Source organism: Macaca mulatta, chromosome 6 (genome assembly GCF_049350105.2).
Source record: "Macaca mulatta isolate MMU2019108-1 chromosome 6, T2T-MMU8v2.0, whole genome shotgun sequence".
Taxonomy (NCBI): domain Eukaryota; kingdom Metazoa; phylum Chordata; class Mammalia; order Primates; family Cercopithecidae; genus Macaca; species Macaca mulatta.
This window is the reverse complement of record NC_133411.1, coordinates 169,119,239-169,138,328: the sequence shown is the minus strand read 5'-3', so window position 1 is coordinate 169,138,328 and position 19,090 is coordinate 169,119,239. Positions and strand designations below refer to the sequence as shown.

At 48.4% G+C, this 19,090-nt stretch overlaps 1 protein-coding gene across 3 annotated transcripts in view; it reads left to right on the top strand.

Moving 5' to 3' along the window:
* Positions 1 to 19,090, top strand: part of CCNJL (cyclin J like) — a 62,356-nt gene that overhangs the window by 31,124 nt on the left and 12,142 nt on the right. For all 3 annotated transcript variants that reach the window (XM_028849883.2, XM_001084076.5, XM_028849884.2), the window contains exon 3: positions 689 to 902. In XM_028849883.2, coding sequence (XP_028705716.1) covers positions 689 to 902 — 214 coding nt within the window. The remainder of the gene's footprint in view (positions 1 to 688; positions 903 to 19,090) is intronic.

The window sequence follows — 19,090 nt, the reverse complement described above, 5'->3', positions numbered from 1 at the left end:
TTTAGAAAAAACACGTATATGCATGTAGAGAGAAAGAAGGCAAATGTGAAAAATTAGGGAATTGAGGTGAAGGGTATTTGGGAGTTCCTTGTACCATTATTTCAACAACTTTTTTAGGTTGATTTTTTTCAAAAACCCATCCCTCGTAATCCTACCCTCAGAAAGAATTAGATGCAGATCCTGAGAGGTCACAGGTGTGCTAGGCATTTTGCATACATTTTAAATTTAGCTCTCAGCTCTTGAGGAGGAAACAAAGGTGATGGCAGGTGACCAGGGTCACACAACTTGGCTGAGTAGTGGAATCAGAATTTGGATGTGTTAATTCAGACCAGACCCTGGGGGAAAAAAGGAATTTGGACTTAGACCTCAGACCCCAAGGCCTTTATTCCTTTATGACCTTGTGTATCTCAAATAGCAAAGCTTTCCCCTGGGAAGGAATGACTGGCTTCCTCTGTCATCCTCTAGGGCCCTGATACTTTATGAGCCTGTGCTTAGTGAAAGCAGATGGGAGATAGCCCAGGAGGGGCTGCCATCCTGGGACTTGCAGGAAAACTTTAATAAGAGTATGGAGGGAGTCGTTGCCTCGCATTCAGTCAGCAGGCAGGCCCTAAGGTCCCATTTCCTGGGACGACCGAGACTCTCGGGAGGCAGCCCTGACCGTCATCCCTCCGCCCCGCCTGTCCTCCAGGAACTGAAGCTGCCCACCTTCCGAGCCCACTCCCCACTCCTGAAGAGCCGCCGGTTCTTCGTGGACATCCTGACCCTGCTGAGCAGCCACTGCCAGCTCTGCCCTGCAGCCCGGCACCTGGCCGTCTACCTGCTGGACCACTTCATGGATCGCTACAACGTCAGCACCTCCAAGCAGCTCTACACCGTGGCTGTCTCCTGCCTCCTGCTTGCAAGTAAGCGAAAACCTACATCTTCCTCCGCGCTTGTGCGGTCTCCTCCCCCTCAGTGCGCCTGGCTGCTTCCAGATCACTTTACATTTTGAAGATCTTTGCACATCTTATATGTTCATCCTTCACTGAGCGTTTTTTAGCATCAACATTTTTAGATGCAACATTTTTTAGCATCTATAATGTACCAGACCAAGTGATAAGGATGTTAGCAGCTTGTCTCAATTAATCCACACAGTAGCCCTAGGAGACAGATACTGTTAGTGTACCCCACTTTGCAGAAGCACAGAGAGGTGAAGAAGCCGGTTTGGGGCTGCCTGGGTAGTATGTGGCAGATAAGATTTGAGCCCAGAACTGCATGGTGCCAGAACCTGTGCCCTCAACCTCCTGTCTCCTGCTTCCTGGTATGGGGGATCTAAACGTGCTAGGAGGGGAACCCTAGCAACCACTGTTCTTAGAGGTGTTTTGAAATGTGGCTGCTTGATTTGGACCTAAGCAGGACCCATTGTGTGGTCACCAGGCCTGGGCACAGCCCTCTTGGGGTTTGCACCTTCCAAACAGGCCTCACTAAAAACACAGCATAGCTTTGACCATCTGTCTGTCTGCCTTGGTAGGGATTACTGTGTTAATTCGCTGCTACTTGGATGATCTCCTTAAAACACAGTTCTGCCATGCCACCCTGCCATTTAACATCAGCCCATGGTTTACTGGCAGTCAGGATAAAGACCAACCCTTGAGTCCCTGCCTCTTTGACCTGTGCCTTTCTCCTCATCACTTCCTGGGTTCCAGCCACACTGGCCAAGTCCTTTCTTGTCATAGAGCTTTGCACATGCTGTTCCCTCTGCCTGGATTGCTGCTCCTGCCTTCCCGCTGCCCACCTGATTCTGGTTAAACATCACTCAGGCTCTATATCCCTGTGAAAACCTTCCCCCACTGCCGTCAGCAGGTGAGGCCTCCCAAGTATGCAGACCCTCAGCGTCATGTGCTTTAAATTAACAGCTACCCCCCCACCCCCATGGATAGCAGGTTTCAGGGATGGAAAGGAGCTTGGCACATAGTAAGACCTCAAAAATAATTTGTGGAGTCAATGAAACTAATGGTGCTAAGGGTCCCTCAAGAGCCAGGCCTCTCCACTTCTCTAGGTTGCCCTAATGCAGAGGAATGGAATGCCCCAGAGGCCTCAGGCTCAAAGTGGCCAGGTACAATTAGGACATTTCTTTGACATCTGGTATTTTATCCTTGACAGTCAGATTTTACATTCTCCTCTGAGATATGTTTCTGTCCTATTTCATTATTCATTTCCCCTCCCTGCCCCGCCATCCTTCATCCTGCTTGGTGCTGCAGGACTATGGCACCCACCTTCTTCTGTGGCTTTGTCTGCTTTTTGGCAGGCTGCCATAAACCCCGTGGGCACGATCACCCAGTTCCAGAAGCACAGATTTAGAGTTTTCAGAATTCTGTCTCGTTCTCCACGCTGGCATCTTTTACCTGCTGTTGTTCATGATCCCATTGGCTGCTTTAGGCTCACAGCCTCACATTTGGTGATTTTTCTCTACCTTGGGCCGACTGGACTCCCTTGTTACACATGGGAGCCAGTCTTGCTGGGTGTCCAGCCTGTCTCAGCGCCCCAAATCAACGTGCAGCTCCCTTTCATCTGTGGGGCTTGTGAAACACCTCCGGCAGTGGAGGGCACACCGGGCATCATATTTCAAGCAGCACAGGAGAAATTCACGCCACAGCCTTTGGCCTGCTGCTGTCTGTGATCTATGGGCTGCATCAAGGCCTGCTGGGGGCAGGGGACGTATATTTCCATGGGGCCATGGAAGCTCTCCCCGAGCGTCTGTCTGGGGAGCTGGGATGTGAGGCACACACTGGAGACTCCTTTGTGCTGCTGCCGCCTTGGCGGAGGGAGGGGGTGTTTCAGACGGAGAGGCAGACGCCCCCACCCACGTGTCTGAGGGCAGCACAGCCTCGGGCAGCAGGAACGATTTTTTAGGACACCTGCCGTATGCTGCAGAGACCAGAGGGAAGAAAAGTTTCCATGACAGCCTGAAATCCTATTCTTCACTCCTCCCCTCTCCCCGGGCCATTGTGGGCCACGAGGGGCGTCACCTTGCCTCACGAAGTCTAGAGATCTGCTAATTTGGTACAAAAATTCTGAGATAAGAAGAGCTGGGGTTCTTGCCCCCTCACCTGTCAATCTCAGGTTTTTAAATCTGCTTCCAGATAGATAGGAAGGCCGGGCGTGGTGGCTCACGCCTATAATCCCAACACCTTGGGAGGCAGAGGCAGGTGGATCACCTGAGGTCATGAGTTCGAGATCGGCCCAGCCAACATGATGAAACCTTGTCTCTCCTAAAAATACAAAAAAAATTAGCCAGGCTGGGTGGATCACCTGAGGTCAGAAGTTTGAAACCAGCCTGACCAACATGGAGAAACCCCATCTCTACTAAACATACAACATTAGCTGGGCATGGTGGCGCATGCCTGTAATCCCACTCAGGAAGCTGAGGCAGGAGAATCGTTTGAACCAGGGAGGCAGAGGTTGCGGTGAGTTGAGATCGCGCCACTGCATTCCAGCTTGGGCAACAAGAACGAAACTCCATCTCAAAAAAAAAAAATTAGCCAGGCGTGATGGGCACCTATAATCCCAGCTACTCAGGAGGCTGAGGCAGGAGAATCGCTTGAACCTGGGAGAGGGAGGTTGCAGTGAGCCGAGATGGCACCACTGTACTCCAGGCTGGGCAACAAGAGCGAAACTCCATCTCAAAAAAAAAAAAAAACAAAAACAGACAGGAAGCAGAGATGGGATCTTCTCACCTACCTACAACCCCTTCTGCCCCGTCGAACAGGGCTTAGCCAGGGGCCCGTGTCTGCAGGCCACAGGAGAAGGCAGAAGAAGCGAGAGCATTTCGTCATTCCACGGTGGACGCGTGGCAGACACTCTCTGTCCCTCAGAGTTCATTGTTTGCGTCCCCTGTCTTAACACAGGATAGAACTGTACTATAAATATAGTATAGAGATCACCATACTGTAAATGAAGTTGAGCCTCCCTCTTCTTTAATCTTTCATCTTATGCAGCACCCCTCCTGCAAAGTCTTTTTGTTGTTCCTGTTTTTTAATTAAAAGGATAATTTGACAACACGGGAATCCCATGACTTCAGGTGAGTTGGCTTTGGCAGTGCCCCCGAATCACTGGCATCACAGCGGCTGTGGCTTCCTTCCTTACTGTTCTCTTTCTACATGCTGGACCCCATGCCAGGCACTTTACACACATCACATGGATCCTCACGACCAGTCTATGCGGTCGTGCTGTCACCTGCCTCTTTTATAGGTTCAGAGAGGCCACGAAACTTGCCCAACTTGTAGTGTGGGGTTGTGTGTGTGGTTTTTTTGTGTATTTTTTGTTTGTTTGTTTGTGTTTAATGAAGAAAAATACAACCAGGCGCAGTGGCTCATACCTGTAATCCCAGCACTTTGGGAGGCTTATGCGGCAGGCAGATCCCTTGAGGCCAGCAGTTCAAGACCAGCCTGGCCAACATGGAGAAACACTGTCTCTACTAAAAAAAAAAAAAAAACACAAAAATTAGCTGGGTGTTGGTGGCTCGTGCCTGTAGTCCGAGCTACATGGGAGGCTGAGGCTGGAGAATTGCTTGAGCCCGGGAAGCAGAGGTTTCAGTGAGCTGAGATCATGCCACTGCCCTCCCACCTGGGTGACAGAACAAGACCCTGTCTCAGAAAAGAAAAAAAAAGAGAGAGAGAGAAAATTCATGCCACAACATAAAATTCCGGATTTTAACCATTTTAAAGTGTACAATTGAATGGTGTTTAACACCTTCACACTCTACTTCCAGGACATTTTTATCACCTTAAAAGGAACCTTTGTACTCATTAAGCAGTCACTTGCCTTTTCTTCCTACCGCCCAGTTCTGGCAGCCACTAATCTGCTTTCTGTCTGTATGGATTCGTCTATTCTGGCTGTTTTATATAAAGGGGATTATACAATATGTGACCATTTGTGTCTAGCATTGTTCACTTCATATAGAATTTTGAAGGATCATCCACTTTGCGGCATGTATCAGTACTTCCTTCCTTTTTTTTTTTTCTTTACTTTTCTTTTTTTTTTTTTTTTGAGATGGAGTTTCGCTCTTATCGCCCAGGCGAGAGTGCAATGGCATGATGTCAGCTCATTGCAACCTCCCAGGTTCAAGCAATTCTCCTGCTTCAGCAACCCCCCACCCCCGGTCCCACCGCCCCGAGTAGCTGAGACTATAGGTGTGTGCCACTACACCCAGCTAATTTTGTATCCTTAATAGAGACAGGGTTTCACCGTGTTGGCCAGGTTAGTCTCGAACTCCTGACCTCGGGTGATTCACCCACCTTGGCCCCACAAAGCGCTGGGATTACAGGAGTGAGCCACCGCGCCTGGCCTTCATTTCTTTTTATGACTGAATAATATTCCATTGTATATCCCACATTGTGTTTATCCAGCCATCTGTTGATGGATGTTTAGGTTGTGTTCACCTTTTGGCTATTGTGAACAGTGCTGCAGTGAACATTCGGGTACCAGTTATATTTGAACACTGGTTTCGGATTCTTTTGGGTATATGCCTGTGGGCTGGATTACGGGTCGTGTGGTAATTTTATGTTGGAGTTTTTGAAACACCTTGGAGTTTTGCTTTTGCTTGGTGGTTGCTGCCTGGAGATGGCTGCAGTGTTGAGTCTTTGGCCCCAGGGCGTGGACCAGCCTGAGGAGGTGAGGGAGGGTTGGGGAGAAAGCCAGGAGGGCGAGAGGTGACCTTTTGCTAGGGTAGCTAGGCCTTAACTGTAAGACCTTATTATTTTGTACAGGAAGTGTGAGATACATTTTTACTTTTAAAAACCTGAAAGAATTTAGCCAGATGTGGTGGCACATGCTTGTAGTCCCAGCTCCTTGGGAGGCTGAGGTGGGAGGAACTCTTGAGCCCAGGAGGTGGAGGCTGAAGTGAGCTGAGATCTTGACACTGCACTCCAGCCTGGGCAACAGAGACAGACTCTATCTCAGAACAAACAAACACAAAAAAACTGAAAGGTACAGAAATACCTAGTGCGAAAAATCAGTTTCTCCCCTTTGCTCACAGTCCCACTCCCACAGTTTTGTGTGAATCCTTCCAGACCTCGGCTGGGCACGGTGGCTCACGCCTGTAATCCCAGCACTTTAGGAGGCCGAGGCGGGCGGATCACTTGAGATCAGAAGTTCGAGACCAGCCTGGCCAACATGGTGAAAACCCATCTCTACTAAAAATTCCAAAAGTTAGCCAGGCACGGTAGCACGCACCTGTAATCCCACCTACTCAGGAGGCTCAGGTGGAAGAATTGCTTGAACCTGGGAGGCGGAGGTTGCAGTGAGCCAAGATTGCACCACTGCACTCCAGCCGAGGCGACAGGGCAAGACTCTGTCTCAAAAAAAAAACCCAAAAAACAAAAAATCAAAAACCACAAATCCTTCCAAACCTAGATGTGTTTTCATAATTGGGAAAATAAACTTATTTTCATTTATGGGGGGAAATGAATCATAGATTACACCCCTACACACTACTCAGTGAACGAAACTGCCAGATTCCCTCTCTTCCTTCCTTTTCCATTCTTCCTTTTCCTTCCCCATCTAATTGCAGTTCCATCGTACTTTTTCTTTGCAAACGTCTGTTTTCTTTCACTGTCACTTCCAGACCCTGAGCCTGAGCCTGTCCCTGAGAAAACAAGGTTTCTCATTGGTGAATGGTTTTCCTCTGTCCTCTGAGCCCCTCCTGCCCCTGGCCCACTGCCTGTTGTCTGTGAAAAGCAGTGGAAGGTGAGGCAGATAGATCTGACTCTTACAGTAAAGTTCTGACTTCTGGTTTCTGTAGGTGGGGCCACATCCTGTGCCGACCTTCGTGCTGGCCCCTGTCCTCCTCCCTAGGAGAGAGGAGAGAGAAGTGTCTGGCAGGAGGTGGGGGCATGGCCTTTCTTTCGGGGGGGGTGGGAAAGCCCCCCTCTCTGGCTCTGGTCCTCCTGCAGAGCAGGGTCCCTTAGCTCTGTGAGTCAGTCATGCTGTGCTGAGCTTACCTGTGAAAAGGCCCATCTCCTTACTATAGATTGTTTTTTTTTTTTTGAGGCAAGGTCTCACCCTGTCACCCAGGCTGGAGTGCAGCAGCGTGATCTTGGCTCATCGCAAGCTCTGCCTCCTGGGTTCAAGTGATTCTCGTGCTTCAGCTGGGGATTCAGTAGCCGGGATTACAGGCACATACCACCACATCCGGCTCATTTTTTAAATTTTTAGTAGAGACGGGGTTTCACCATGTTGGCCAGGCTAGTCTTGAACACCTGACCTCAAACAATCTGCCTGCCTCGGCCTCCCAAAGTGCTGGGATTACAAGCATGAGCCACCGGACCAGGCCCTTACTATAGATTTTTAAAATTACGGTTATTATACTCACTTGTAAAGTGAGATCCAAAGAATAAAGTAAAAATCCTTTTCCCATCCCACTCTCCAGAGGTAACCCCTGGAAACAGTTTCTTGTGTCTTCTGATTTTGATCTGGTGTATTTTTTTGGAATTGCTCCATGGTTATACAAACACACAGTTGATTCTCATTATTCACAGATTCTGAATTGTGAATTTGCCTACTTGCTAAAACTCTTTTGTAGGCCGGGCGTGGTGGCTCACGCCTGTAATCCTAGTACTTTGGGAGGCCGAGGCGAGTGGATCACCTGAGATCAGAAGTTTGAGACCAGCCTGGTCAACATGGGGAAACCCCATCTCTACTTAAAATACAACAAAAATTAGCCGGGTGTGGTGGTGGGCGCCTGTAATCCCAGCTACTCGGGAGGCTGAGGGAGGAGAATGGCGTGAACCCGGGAGGCAGAGGTTGCAGTGAGCCAAGATCACACCACTGCACCACAGCCTGGATGACAGAGCAAGACTCTGTCTCAAAAAAAAACAAAAACAAAAAAATTCTTTTGTAAACCTGGAATCAGTGGCAGTGCTTTTGTGGTGCTTTGCAAACACGCGCAGAGCCGTGTGTCCCACGTGGATTGACCCATACCCTTATTCCAAGCTGAGATCCAGTAAGAAGCACTCTGCCTTCTTCTTTCACCTCTTACGCTGCAAACAAATGTGTTTTTAGTGGACTTAGTGTGACATTTTTCATATTTTTGTGCTTTTTGTTGGTGATTTTGATGTCAACAAGTCTCCAAGAACAGGGTTGAAGTGCTGTCTAGAGCTCCCAAGGTCAAGAAGGCTGTAATATGCCTTTTAGAAAAAAGTCTCTGTTAGAGAAGCTTTGTTCAGGCAGAAGTTATAACGCTGTTGGCCATGAGTTCAATATTAATGAATTAATGTATTAAACAAATACACAACACAAAGTTATAGGCTGATCAGTTGATGAAATGTGATCAGAGGCTTGCAGGAACCTAACCTTGTACCTTCCCCTAGGAGCAGTGATTCAGTATTCACTAATTCAGTGTTCACAATGGCTTTATAGCGCATAACTGACATGAATAACAAAAATTGACTGGATATATTTCCACAGCTGGGTTACTGCTAAAGGTGCTTTCTTCATAGTATGTTAGGGAACCCCTCTTTTTCCATCAGCCCTTGTGGATTTACTTCACTCTTTTTACTGACTGCAAAGTTCTTTGTTTTATAAACACTGTCATTTATGTAAGGATTTCTCTCTTTTTGGACATTTAGGTTGCCATCTGTGTTTTTCACTGCTATACACAATATGACAGTGACTGGCTTTTTCCCTATATCTTTGCAAACTTACATGAGTCTGTCTGTAAGATAAATTCCCAGAGGTGGAATTGTTTTGGTCGACAGGTAGGTACAGTGAAGATTTTGATAAGTTGTGCCAAATTGCCTTACGGAAGTTTTAACTCAACCAACAGCTGATGAGATCCGTTTTCCCTAAATTTAACTTTATTTGTGGGAGGCTTTGGAACTGTTAACATCGGTGGCATAGTGGTAAGCACAGCTGCCTTCTAGAAAAACATTTATTTGACTGATTCTGTACCTAAACAATAAACTATAAAAGAACAAGCAGTGTCTCTTCTCTATCCTGGCCCCTCACCCGTGGCCACTTGGGGCTTTTCTTCTGTGCTGCCAGCCACGAGTGCCTTTGCCCTGCATTTCTCCATTGCCCTGTCCAGGAAGCACAGACAGGGAATCCTTTCCAGACTGATTGCTTTTAGTGCTTATTAAGCCTCATGTCTTAGAGCAGATACCACTAAAAGCTGTTGCCTGCCAGGTACTTGCAGTGGGGCTTCAGGAGATTCTAGGAGAGGCCTGTCTTCCTCCCAGTAAACCAGCATCACTCCCCCTGCATCCTCCATCCCCCACTCACCCCTGCTTTGAGTACTTGGCAACTGTTGCTTCTGAAAAGCAACTTCTTTGACAACAAGGCAGGGGGCGGGATGGGGTCTCCCCATTAGAGATTTCAGAAACTTGAGAGCAGTCTTAATCCTTTTTGGTCGACAAGGATGAACGAATATGCTGCTTCCTAGCCTGGAGAAGTTAAACATATCAGCTCTCCCCAAAGCTGGGAATGCTTGAGATGCCTCCACGGCTCTAAATGTAGGCAGCAGCTGCAAATGGGGCAATATTTCCAGGTGGTCTTTTTCAGGGGTGTATTTCTTTTTTTTTTTTTTTTTGAGACGGAGTCTCGCTCTGTCGCCCAGGCTGGAGTGCAGTGGCCGGATCTCAGCTCACTGCAAGCTCCGCCTCCCGGGTTTACGCCATTCTCCTACCTCAGCCTCCCAAGTAGCTGGGGACTACAGGTGCCTGCCAACTCACCCGGCTAGTTTTTTTGCATTTTTTAGTAGAGACGGGGTTTCACTGTGTTAGCCAGGATGGTCTCGATCTCCTGACCTTGTGATCTGCCCGTCTCGGCCTCCCAAAGTGCTGGGATTACAGGCTTCAGCCACCGCGCCCAGCCTCAGGGGTGTATTTCTGACAAAACATGAGATGTATTGATAGAATTAAACCTAAATCTGCAGGAAACGTGGCAGCGCCCTTGCAGGAGATAATTTAATAGCTCCCTACATCTCATGCAAGAGTGGCCAGGAGGAAACTCCATTTCCTCCCTGCCGTGGGGAGCATTTGAAATGCTTGAGCCTTTCAGTGTCTGAACATTTCAGGAATCAGAACAGGTCTTACATTTGATGTGTGCAATTAAAGTGACTATTGCTTATCTTTCTTCCGAAAGACTGCCATGACATCAGTGGCGCATCTCTAATCAGTGCCATTTGGCTGGTGGCCACGCGGCTCGGGGCAACTGGGAAGGGTGGTCTGTCACATTAGTGAGGGCCATGCTGAGCAAATCTGGGCACGGGGCTCGAATGTCACAGCACAGTGAGCGGAGGACATGGTGATTTTCCATTTCCTGTTCCCATCTCTGTAGACTGGCAGGCTTAGAGCTATTTCAGGGGAGGGATTTTGTGTAAACTCCCTGTCAGACAGCTGGCTGGGCCGGAAACTCTTAAATTGTTCAATTTGCCGTAGCAAGTTTAACACCCAGACCTGTTTGTCCAGGGCCTAACTTTCTGGGCTCTGCATGGATTTTTTTATTTTAATTTTATTTTTATTTTCCGGGAGTGAGGGTTGTATTTCAAGCTGCACGAATTAATTGAACGTGCGGTGTTCAGGAGCCCCTGATCACAGCAGCCCACCCCTCACCACCCAGGCATTTACCTATCAGTTTTGTCGGTTGTGATAGCTAGCACCGGCAGGGCACCTTTGTTTGGTTTTGAAATCCGTTTCAGACTCCAAAGAGATACGTCGACCTGTTCTATCCCATGGTGCTGAGATTAGAGATTATTTTTATGTGTGGAGCATTTGCCTCGATTTTTGAGATTTCCTTCAAGGAGTGTGTGTTGCCTCCCTCCACCTCTGAAATCTTAATTTTAATTACAAGCATTGAGGTGTCTAGACAGGAAAAGTCTCTTCTTTGTCACCGACATGGTGAGGTTTCTGGGACTTTTCTAGGGAAGTCTGACACCTCCCGACTTGTAGGTTCTTGTACAACAGGTTCATGCTGAGATATTCTTGGACTGGAGCAGACCTACGTTCTGGAACGTTCTCTGGCAGTTATTCTGCTAGCTCTGGCTTCTAGATTCCCAGCAGCAGGGTCTTGCCTTCTGAGGAGTTTAAGGTGTTTTTTTATCAGCAGGAGAGTAACATTTGTTCCTGTAGAAAACCAGAAGATGGGAAAAACTGAAAATAACAAAATAAAAATCACTTGTAATCTCACTACATTCCTCTTTTCTGTAATCGGAACCTGGGGGCAGAGGGTAAATCCTAGCCTCAGTGGTGATGGGATAGTTAATGTTTCTTGAGTGTTTATTTTTATCTTTTTGAGGCAGGATCTCACTCTGTCACTCAGGCTGGAGTGCAGTAGCATGATCACAGCTCCTTGCACCTCAGCCTCCCAGTACCTGGGACCACAGGCGCATGCACACCACCTGGCCCTGCTTTTTTTTTTTTTTTTTTTTTTTTTTTTTTTTTTTTTTGAGACACTGTCTCACTCTGTCGCCCAGGCTGGAGTGCAGTGGCACAGTCTCGGTTCACCGCAACCTCCGCCTCCCAGGTTCCAACAATTCTTCTGTCTTAGCCTCCCGAGTAGCTGGAACTACAGGCATCCACCACCACACCCAGCTAATTTTTGTATTTTTAGGAGAGACAGGGTTTCAACATATTGGTCAGGCTGGTCTTGAACTCCTGGCCTCAAGTGATCTGCCTGCCCTGGCCTCCCAAAGTGCTGGTATTAGAGGCATGAGTCACTGTGCCCAGCCTATATGTCACACAGTGTTCTGAATTTTTTACACAGATTTACCAATTGAATCCTCAAAACAATTCTATAAGGTAGGCTGTAGTTGTATTTTCCCCAAATATCAGAGGAAGAATCCGAGGCCCAGTCAGTTAGGACACTTCCCTAAAAGCATACAGCTAGGATGTAGCTAGTAATGGGGACCCAGGTTGTCACCTTGGGGTTGACTCAGTGGCTCTGAGCCACTGTACAACTATGGCCCTTGTTGTACAGCCAGACCACGTCCTTCCTTGGCTGTGCCAGGAAGACTCAGGTCAGAACACGGAGAGATTGCTGGGAGACTCCTGGGCACGCTTCCTTCTGAGCCAGCAGAGCAGCATTTGTGCTGACGGCGATTGAAACATCAGCCCTCAGGACCAGCTCTTGTATCTGGAAGCGTCTCCCCTCTGAACCTCAAGGGCGGTACCCAAGATGGTCTCTCCTCTTCCTTCCCCCTGCTCCCCGCAGGGGTCAAAACAAAGGATCAGGGTCCCCAGGGCCCACACAGTCAGCACAGCAGCCCCCTGGACCAGAGGTAGCCCCTGGTTAGTTAGGAGTGAGCTTTCTTTAAAGCAGTGACACCAAAACCTTCGTGGCAGGAGAGAGCTGCATAACCCCTATCCTCCATACGAGGACAGAAGCACTTGTGGGACGCCGTCCCCAGATGCCAGCTATACACGTTACAAATGGCCCCCGCCCCGCAGGCCCTGCGTGTAAAGCGGAGCACAAAGGAACCAGGGATTGCCTGAGGCTGCAGTGTGACGTCATCACAGCAGTTTCTCCTTCCTGACACAGGGAAGTCCTCCCAGCAAGAAGGGAAGCCTGTGGGTGACCCAGCTGGCTGAATGCCACCTCTGACCTGGGAGGCATTTTCACAATTTCCTTCTAAAGAAAACAGCCACCCACAACCTCACCATGGTCTCTGTTTTTTTAAAATTGGGCCCAGGAATTGATTCAGCCTGTTAGAAATGGGCTTGCTTTCATTCTTTCATCCACCCGTCCTTCCATCCATTCCTTGATTATTTATCAAGGCCTACTCTGTGCCAGAGACTGGAGATGCAGCCCTGCTCTTGAGAGAGGAAGGAGAGGAAGAGAGCTTTTTCTTTATTTCCTGAGGGAGGAAGGCAGCTCAGCCAGGCAGGGTACCCAGAGCCACCTTCACGCCAGGTCTACCCAGCGGACCTTGGACGCCCAGGAATGGCTGGTGTTGGAGGCCTGTTTCTCCGGGATGTTTCCTAACTACAAGATCAGAAAGGGGCTAGAAATCTTGGATGCAGCTACAGCAGGTCCTTAAGAGCAGAGTGGGAAGGGGAGGCTACCTGGCCTCCAACCCTTGTGGTCCCCACAGCTTTCTCCCTTCCTTGAGCACCACTGAAGCACTGTCTTACAGATGCAGGATTTCTAGCTTTGTCCCTGGCTTTCTCTCTCCCCCACACCAAATCTCATCCAGAAACCAAACCACCGTCATTGTATCTGTGACTGTCATTTCAGGGCTGGGTCCGAATTGAGCACAAGTTTATAAAGAGCACTGTTCTGAGCACACTAAGCCACCATGTCACCCTCACCACAATTCTATCTACTTGTCTTCTTTCCATTTCACAGATGAGGAAGCACAGGACCAAGAAGTTGTGACTTATCCCAGACCATATGGCTAGTAAGTGGCTGCCACGCTATAGAATCCAGGACAGTCATCAGAGTGTGTGCCCGGCCCGCTGCACTGCCTTACGCAGTAAAAATAGCCTGCCAGAGCGTGGCGTCCTCAGAGTAGTTTCACACCCTCTCCATCAATTGCTCAAAATCTGTCTCCCCTGGTTTCTCAGAAAGACACTTATCTGCTGAGCGTATGAGCAGTGCCTTTTATTGCAAAGAGTAGGAAGCACCTTTCTTGCTTTCAATAACTGCAAGAAGTCAAAGAGGGTTTTTGTTTTTTAAAAAAAGGTCAGGCTGGGGAGCACCTACAGTACAAAAAGTTTCCTGTTAGAGAGCCACTCCTGGCCAGGCGCGGTGGCTCACGCCTGTAATCCCAGCACTTTGAGAGGCCGAGGCGGGCAGATCACGAGGTCAGGAGATCGAGATCATCCTGGCTAACACGGTGAAACCCCGTTTCTACTAAAAATACAAAAAATTAGCCGGGCGTGGTGGTGGGTGCCTGTAGTCCCAGCTACTTGAGAGGCTGAGGCAGGAGAATGGTGTGAACCCGGAAGGAGGAGCTTGCAGTGAGTTGAGATTGCGCCACTGTACTCCAGCCTGGGTGACAGAGCGAGACTCCATCTCGAAAAAAAAAAAAAAAAAAAAGAGAGCCACTCCTTTGACTTAAATGCTATCATTAGAAGAAAACAGTAAGTCCTGTTGATCATATAGCTCTTTAGTGGAAAGTCTCTGGAATTAAATTTCCAAGTAGCATAAGCAAAGGGGAGATTGAAGTCAAGAGGATTTGTGGAAGGGCCAGACGTCGTGGTGCATGCCTGTAATCCCAGCACTTTGGGAAGCTCAAGTAGGAAGATCGCTGGAGCCCAGGAGTTCAAGACCAGCCTGGGCAACATAGTGAGACGCTATCTCTTCAACAAGTAAACAATTTTTTTAAAATCTTAAAAATTAAGAGTATTTGTGGAGAACAGGGTTAGATGGGGTGAAGCTGAAACTAGCCTGACACCCACATCCATAGGAGTTCCTCCACCTAGATAGATACACTCATTATGGAGCTTGTAGGATTGCATATGTGACTGTATATAAGATTTCCTGCCTATAATGTAGAAAGCTCGGGACTTTGGAATCATTTATTCATTCATTTTTTAAAATACACAAAAGCTATTTGTTATTAATTTTATGCTAGAGGCTGTGCTAGGTGAACAGGATCTGTGGTGTTCTACAAGACAGATTTGGTCCCTACCCTCATGGAGCAGACAGACAGACTTTTAAATGCTGCTTTGTCCTTTACCAGCTGGGAGATTGAGGTAACTCGACCTTTCTGAGCTTCTGTTTCCATGTGGGAAACACCCCCAACCTCCCAGGGTTGTTGCCAGAATCAACTGAGAGCATCTGTTAAGGGCATAGCAAGAACAGTTCAGGGACCCCGTAGCCCACCCAACCCTACAGTAAATAGAGGTGTGGTCCAGGGGCTGCCAGCACATTTGATGCCTGCTGTGTGTCGGGCCTGGGGTGCAGCAGCGAACCAAGTGCCGAACAAAGCTCTCCGCCCTCCCAGAGATCACATCCTGGTGTGTGGATTCTCTGCCTCTTGCTACCCAGTGGATTCTCTGCCTCTTGCTACCCAACTGGTTGACCTGAGAAAAGTCCCACCCTGGGGAGGGGGGACATCTGGGAAAGGCCTTGGATGCAACACTCACTCCCCTTTCTTCCTCCCTGACGGTGAGCCTGGAAATCACCAGCAGGAGGTCAGAGTTCAAGGTCACAGTCCTGGGGAAAGGAAGCTGTAACGACTCTAGCCCACTCCATGCATTCCAGCACAGCCTGGACTGTGGAGTTGGGTAAGGGTAGGGGAGCCTTTTGTTGGGCTTTTTTCAGCTCCTTTCAGAACCTGTAAGAAAATATGTTTAGCTAACAGGACTTGAGAAGATCCGGGGTCTGGAGTGCAAAGAATACCATGTTCAATAAATAATAGAGCAGCTGCTACCATTTATAGAGCACCTCCCACATGCCCATCCTGTTACCTGGGACACTTCTTGCGCCCTCCCTAGTGCCCTGTGAGGTGTGGGTTTCCAGGTGATTGCCCAAGATCACACAAATGATACCAGGAGTGAGGATGGGAAACTGGCACTTGAGCCCCTGCCCTGCCCCTGCCCCAGGACATTCCTGCCTGTTTCTGGTGGGGACTTCCCCCAGAATCCTGGCTGTCCCTCGTCACACCGGCTCCAAGGCCATAAATAAAGCTGGTAGAAGTTCTCCCTTTTCTGGGACTACTTTTCTCCCCTCCAGGAAGGAAGAATCTGAGGGGGAAAAGCATTAGCATCAGAAAGGTCTCTATTGAGCCTGGCCCTGCCTGGGCTTCCACTCCCGGGATGCTCCGTTGCCAGCAAAGGCTGCAAAGCTGGGAAAAAGCCCTTTCAGCCAGAACTTTCTCTTTCCTCTTCTGTCCTTGCCACCTGACTGCATAGCACTCCCCACAGGCACCTGGGAAGATAGATGTCAGGCCCCACCTGGGAAAAGGCAAGGCCTGGACACCACTGGGCGGTTCTTGATCCCTCTGAGCCGTCAGCCCCATCTTTCCTTTATCACCAGCACCTGCAGGGTAGGCTGGCGGCTGCTGGAGGGGCGTGGGATAGCTATGGGGTCTCAACTTCTGATAAAATTATAGTTCTCATTCTGGGATAAAATGAGGAAGAGATTTTTTTAATAGGAGAGCGGCCATTCTTGTGGAAGAATAACTTTGCCTGTTTTTAAAGGCATTGCATTTCTTTCCCCCCGCCCCGCCCCACCAGACAGAGTCTCGCTCTGTAGCCCAGGCTAGAATGCAGTGGTGCGATCTTGGCTCATGGCAACCTCTGCCTCCGGGGTTCAAGCAGTTCTGCCTCAGCCTCCTGAGTAGCTGGGATTACAGGCATGCACCACCACACCCAGCTGATTTTTGTATTTTAGTAGAGACAGTGTTTTACCATGTTGGCCAGGCTGGGGCATGGCGTTTCTTTTCTTTTCTTTTTTATTTTCTTTCTTTTCTTTCTTTCTCTTTCTTTCTTTCTTTCTTTCTTTCTTTCTTTCTTTCTTTCTTTCTTTCTTTCTTTCTTTCTTTCTGTCTCTCTCTCTCTCTTTCTCTCTCTCTCTCTCTCTCTCTCTTTCTCTTTTGAGATGGAGTCTCACTCTGTTGCCCAGACTGGAGTGCAGTGGCGCGGTCTTGGCTTACTGCAACCTTTGCCGCCCAGGTTCAAGCGATTCTGCCTCAGCCTCCCGAGTAGCTGGGACACACGCCACCACACCTGGGTAATTTTTTTAATTTTTTTAGTAGACATGGGGTTTCACTGTATTGGACAGGCTGGTCTTGAAATTCTGACCTCGTGATCCACCCACTTTGGCCTCCCAAAGTGCTGGGATTATAGGTGTGAGCCACCATGCCTGGCTGGCGTTGCATTTCTTTAGGGAAGAAAAGTAGCCAGCTGTGGCTTTAAAACCTGTTTCTCTTTAGCCAGGAAACTTTGGCCTCATCCCTGAGCCTGGGTTAAGCACCTGAATGTGCGGTGCACCAGGTAGCCCTGAATGGGTCCGTCAGTAGGCATCTTGCGAGGCGTGAAGGACTTTTGGGGGGATTCATGGGGCACAGTGCAGAACACAGTCTGTCTAGTTGGGGGTGGGCCACACTCGGGGCTGGGCCACAGGAATGAGGCAATGCTGAATTTTTACAGAATCTTGTTCTGTGCTGGTTATCTTTTTGTTTAAGTTTTCGGTTTTTTTTAAAGGCAGTGTAAATGTTAATGATTGTTGGAACTGGGTAATAACATTCAAAGGACTTCATTATAATAACGTTTCTCTGTCTCTTTATGTATATTTAAAATTTTCTAAAATAAAATGGCTTTTTTTTTTTTTTGAGATGGAGTCTTGCTCTGTCGCCCAGGCTGGAGTGCAGTGGCCGAATCTCAGCTCACTGCAAGCTCCGCCTCCTGGGTTCACGCCATTCTCCTGCTTCAGCCTCCCGAGTAGCTGGGACTACAGGCGCCCGCCACCTCGCCCAGCTAGTTTTTTGTATTTTTTAGTAGAGACAGGGTTTCACTCTGTTAGCCAGGATGGTCTCGATCTCCTGACCTCGTGATCCACCCATCTCGGCTTCCCAAAGTGCTGGGATTACAGGCTTGAGCCACCGTACCCGGCCAATAAAATGGCTTTTTAAGCAATTAAAAATATTGCTCATCTTGGCCCTAATTCAGAAAAGTCAGGAATCCGGTTTGGTCTACCTTGAGGCTTGATTGCCAGGACAGTAGGTGGAAGATAAGCCAGTCTTCAGAGTGGTCACCTTCATAGAGAAAGAAAGTAGAATGTGGTTGCTAAGGACTTGTTTAATGGGGACAGAGTTTCAGCAAGATGAAAAACTTTCTGGAGAGGGATGGTGGTGATGGCTGCCCATCATTGTGAATGTCCGTATAATGCCACTGAACTGTACAGTGAAAAATGGTAAACTGTATATTTATGTGTTCTCACAAGTTTTTTCTAATTCAAAAAAAAAAAAAAGCCGGTCTATAAGCTGGATCCATAGCATTTTGCCACCACGGCCTCATCTGTGGTTAAGCATGTAGGCCACATGGATGGACGCATGATCATCCTCACCTGCCACGAATTGCCCAGGAGCTCTGTGTGCCAGCCTCAGGAAGTGGTGTCAGGAATCAGCCAGCCAGGTGCAGAAAGGAAGGCACATAAGAGGCACCACTTACAGGCACCACCAGCACCACCAACACTAAGGGTACACGTGCATCTGCCTGGCCTCCGAGAGCCAGAGGAAGTGCTTCTGTAGGTTTAGAATGCTTTTTAATCTTTTAAGTATGTTGATAGTGACCAGGCGCAGTGGCTAATGCCTGTAATCCCAACACTTTGGGAGGCCGGGGCGGGCAGATCACTTGAGCCCAGGAATTCGACCAGTCCGGGCTCTACTAAAAATACAAAAATTGGCCAGGCATGGTGGCGTGTGCCTGTATACCTAGCTACTCAGGAGGCTGAGGTGGGAGGGTCACCTGAGTCTAGGAAGTTGAAGATACGGTGAGCCGAGATTGAGCCACTTGCACTCCAGCCTGTGCGACAGGAGTGAGACCCTGTCTCAAAAAAAGAAGGAGGTTGATAGGGCTCCTGCTGTTCCAATTTAGGACAATGTGAACATCAAAAAAGAAAAATGTAGATGGAATGATAGGATTTTTAAAACTTCCTTTTCAACCCCCAACCCCCAGTATAATAATTTATTCAGAAAAGGATCATCCATGGATGTAAAGCCATTGAGCCAAAGGTTGTTGAGAAACAGGATATTCACAAAGTGTCCCCTCACAGATTACTTATTAATTTCCCAGGGAAGCTGGTACCTTGAACTGGAGCAGTCTTGTGTCACCACCTTAATCAAGTGATCTACCGTAGGCTGGTACAAAGTGACGTTGCCTAGGACTCCTGCTGTGGTCCAGTGGGTGAGGACAGAATAGTCTCTGTCATTTTCTTGCCTGTACTGTTTGACTTGCATCTAATTGTGAGGAAACAATCAGACAGATCCAGAATGTGGAGCATTTTACAAGACAACTGGCCTAGATTCTCCCAGAGTCAGTGTCATGGAAAACAAACGAAACAAGGGGACTTCAGCGATAATAGACTCCGTGTGTGAACCTAGTTTGGATTCTGGATCCAAAAACACAAAACAAAGGTTATAAAAGGCATTTTTAGGACCCCTGGAGAA